This window comes from Gavialis gangeticus, unplaced genomic scaffold (assembly GCF_001723915.1).
Source record: "Gavialis gangeticus isolate Ggan-Ray unplaced genomic scaffold, GavGan_comp1, whole genome shotgun sequence".
Lineage (NCBI taxonomy): Eukaryota > Metazoa > Chordata > Crocodylia > Gavialidae > Gavialis > Gavialis gangeticus.
The window spans coordinates 80,373,538-80,374,715 of NW_017729022.1; the positions used below are offsets into that span (position 1 = coordinate 80,373,538).

Genomic DNA, 1,178 nt, shown 5'->3' on the forward strand with positions numbered 1-1,178 from the left:
TGGTGTTAATTAGAGTGGTTCCCAGAGAGCCACTGGGATACCTGTCACATGTATTAAGCCCCTGCACATTTCAAAACAGCGGCAGGATCAGGTGCAGGAATGGCTTTATCTAAAGCTCATTTGATCAGGTTTAGATAAAGTGCCCTCAAGGCCATTTTGAAAGGCTCATGTACTTAATGCATGTGATGGTGAGGCAACACTGGGACGTTTTAATTAGAATGGGGAGCAGAGTCGATTAATCTGTCTGTTCTGACACTAATTAGAACATGAACGAGCACATCTATAAGCACCCAAAAAGGCTAATAGTGACCTCTATACTTTGAAGTAGAGAAACCAAATTTGCCAATTCACCTGTTAGAAAAATTGATATTCTACAGATTTGGTAAAACTCAATTCACAGAGCATCTTAATTTACACGGTATTTACTATACAGTACTAAGAACACAGGGCTACAAAAAAGGGAAAACGCTTAAAAGCCACCTACCATTTTTCGGATTGCACTATTGGAGTGACTTGCTGCTGTGGATATAATCTCCAGGGATTCTAGACACAAGAATGGCAAACAAATGAAATTTCATAGTTATGTGCTGTTAATACTCAAACCACTAGCTCAAACCATGAAAAGCATACTTACAAGTTTTCTAAGGAAGTCAGACTCCACAAACTTCTCTAATTATCAATATAAAGTAAATTACAGTTTAGCCTGCTAGAGTTACAGATGTTAGAGCTCATGGATTCAGGAAAACTAAACTGGAATACTGGCCAAATTTAACCAATTATTTCCAGATACTTGTAGACTGAAATTTTAAACTTAATTTGAGAGCTTTTACCTAAAACATGATTCCAGGTGTCATGGTTCCTCCAGTCAAAGAACAAAAACATGCACTGTGACTTCTGTAGTCGGTTAAACCAGTTCAAATTATTTGATGAAGTTCACTGACAAATATTACTTAATTTTAACAACTCACAATCTATTCTTACAGAATTTAAGCATGGAAAAATAGAACTTGAAAATTAACCCACTTGTATTCTTAAAAACAAAATATGGAACCCAATTCTGAGGGGGTTTTTCCTGGCAAAAGCATTTCTGTATAAAATGGTAAACAAAATGTATTTCTACACCAAAATAGAAATTAAATCAAAAGTGTGTGTGTGTGTGTGTGTGTGTGTGTGTGTGT

The 1,178-nt window shown here is 36.1% G+C and overlaps 1 protein-coding gene across 2 annotated transcripts in view; it reads right to left on the minus strand.

Moving 5' to 3' along the window:
• Positions 1-1,178, minus strand: part of FGD4 (FYVE, RhoGEF and PH domain containing 4) — a 123,315-nt gene that overhangs the window by 21,215 nt on the left and 100,922 nt on the right. For both annotated transcript variants that reach the window (XM_019515462.1, XM_019515461.1), the window contains exon 9: positions 485-543. In XM_019515462.1, the coding sequence (XP_019371007.1) occupies positions 485-543 (59 nt within the window). The remainder of the gene's footprint in view (positions 1-484; positions 544-1,178) is intronic.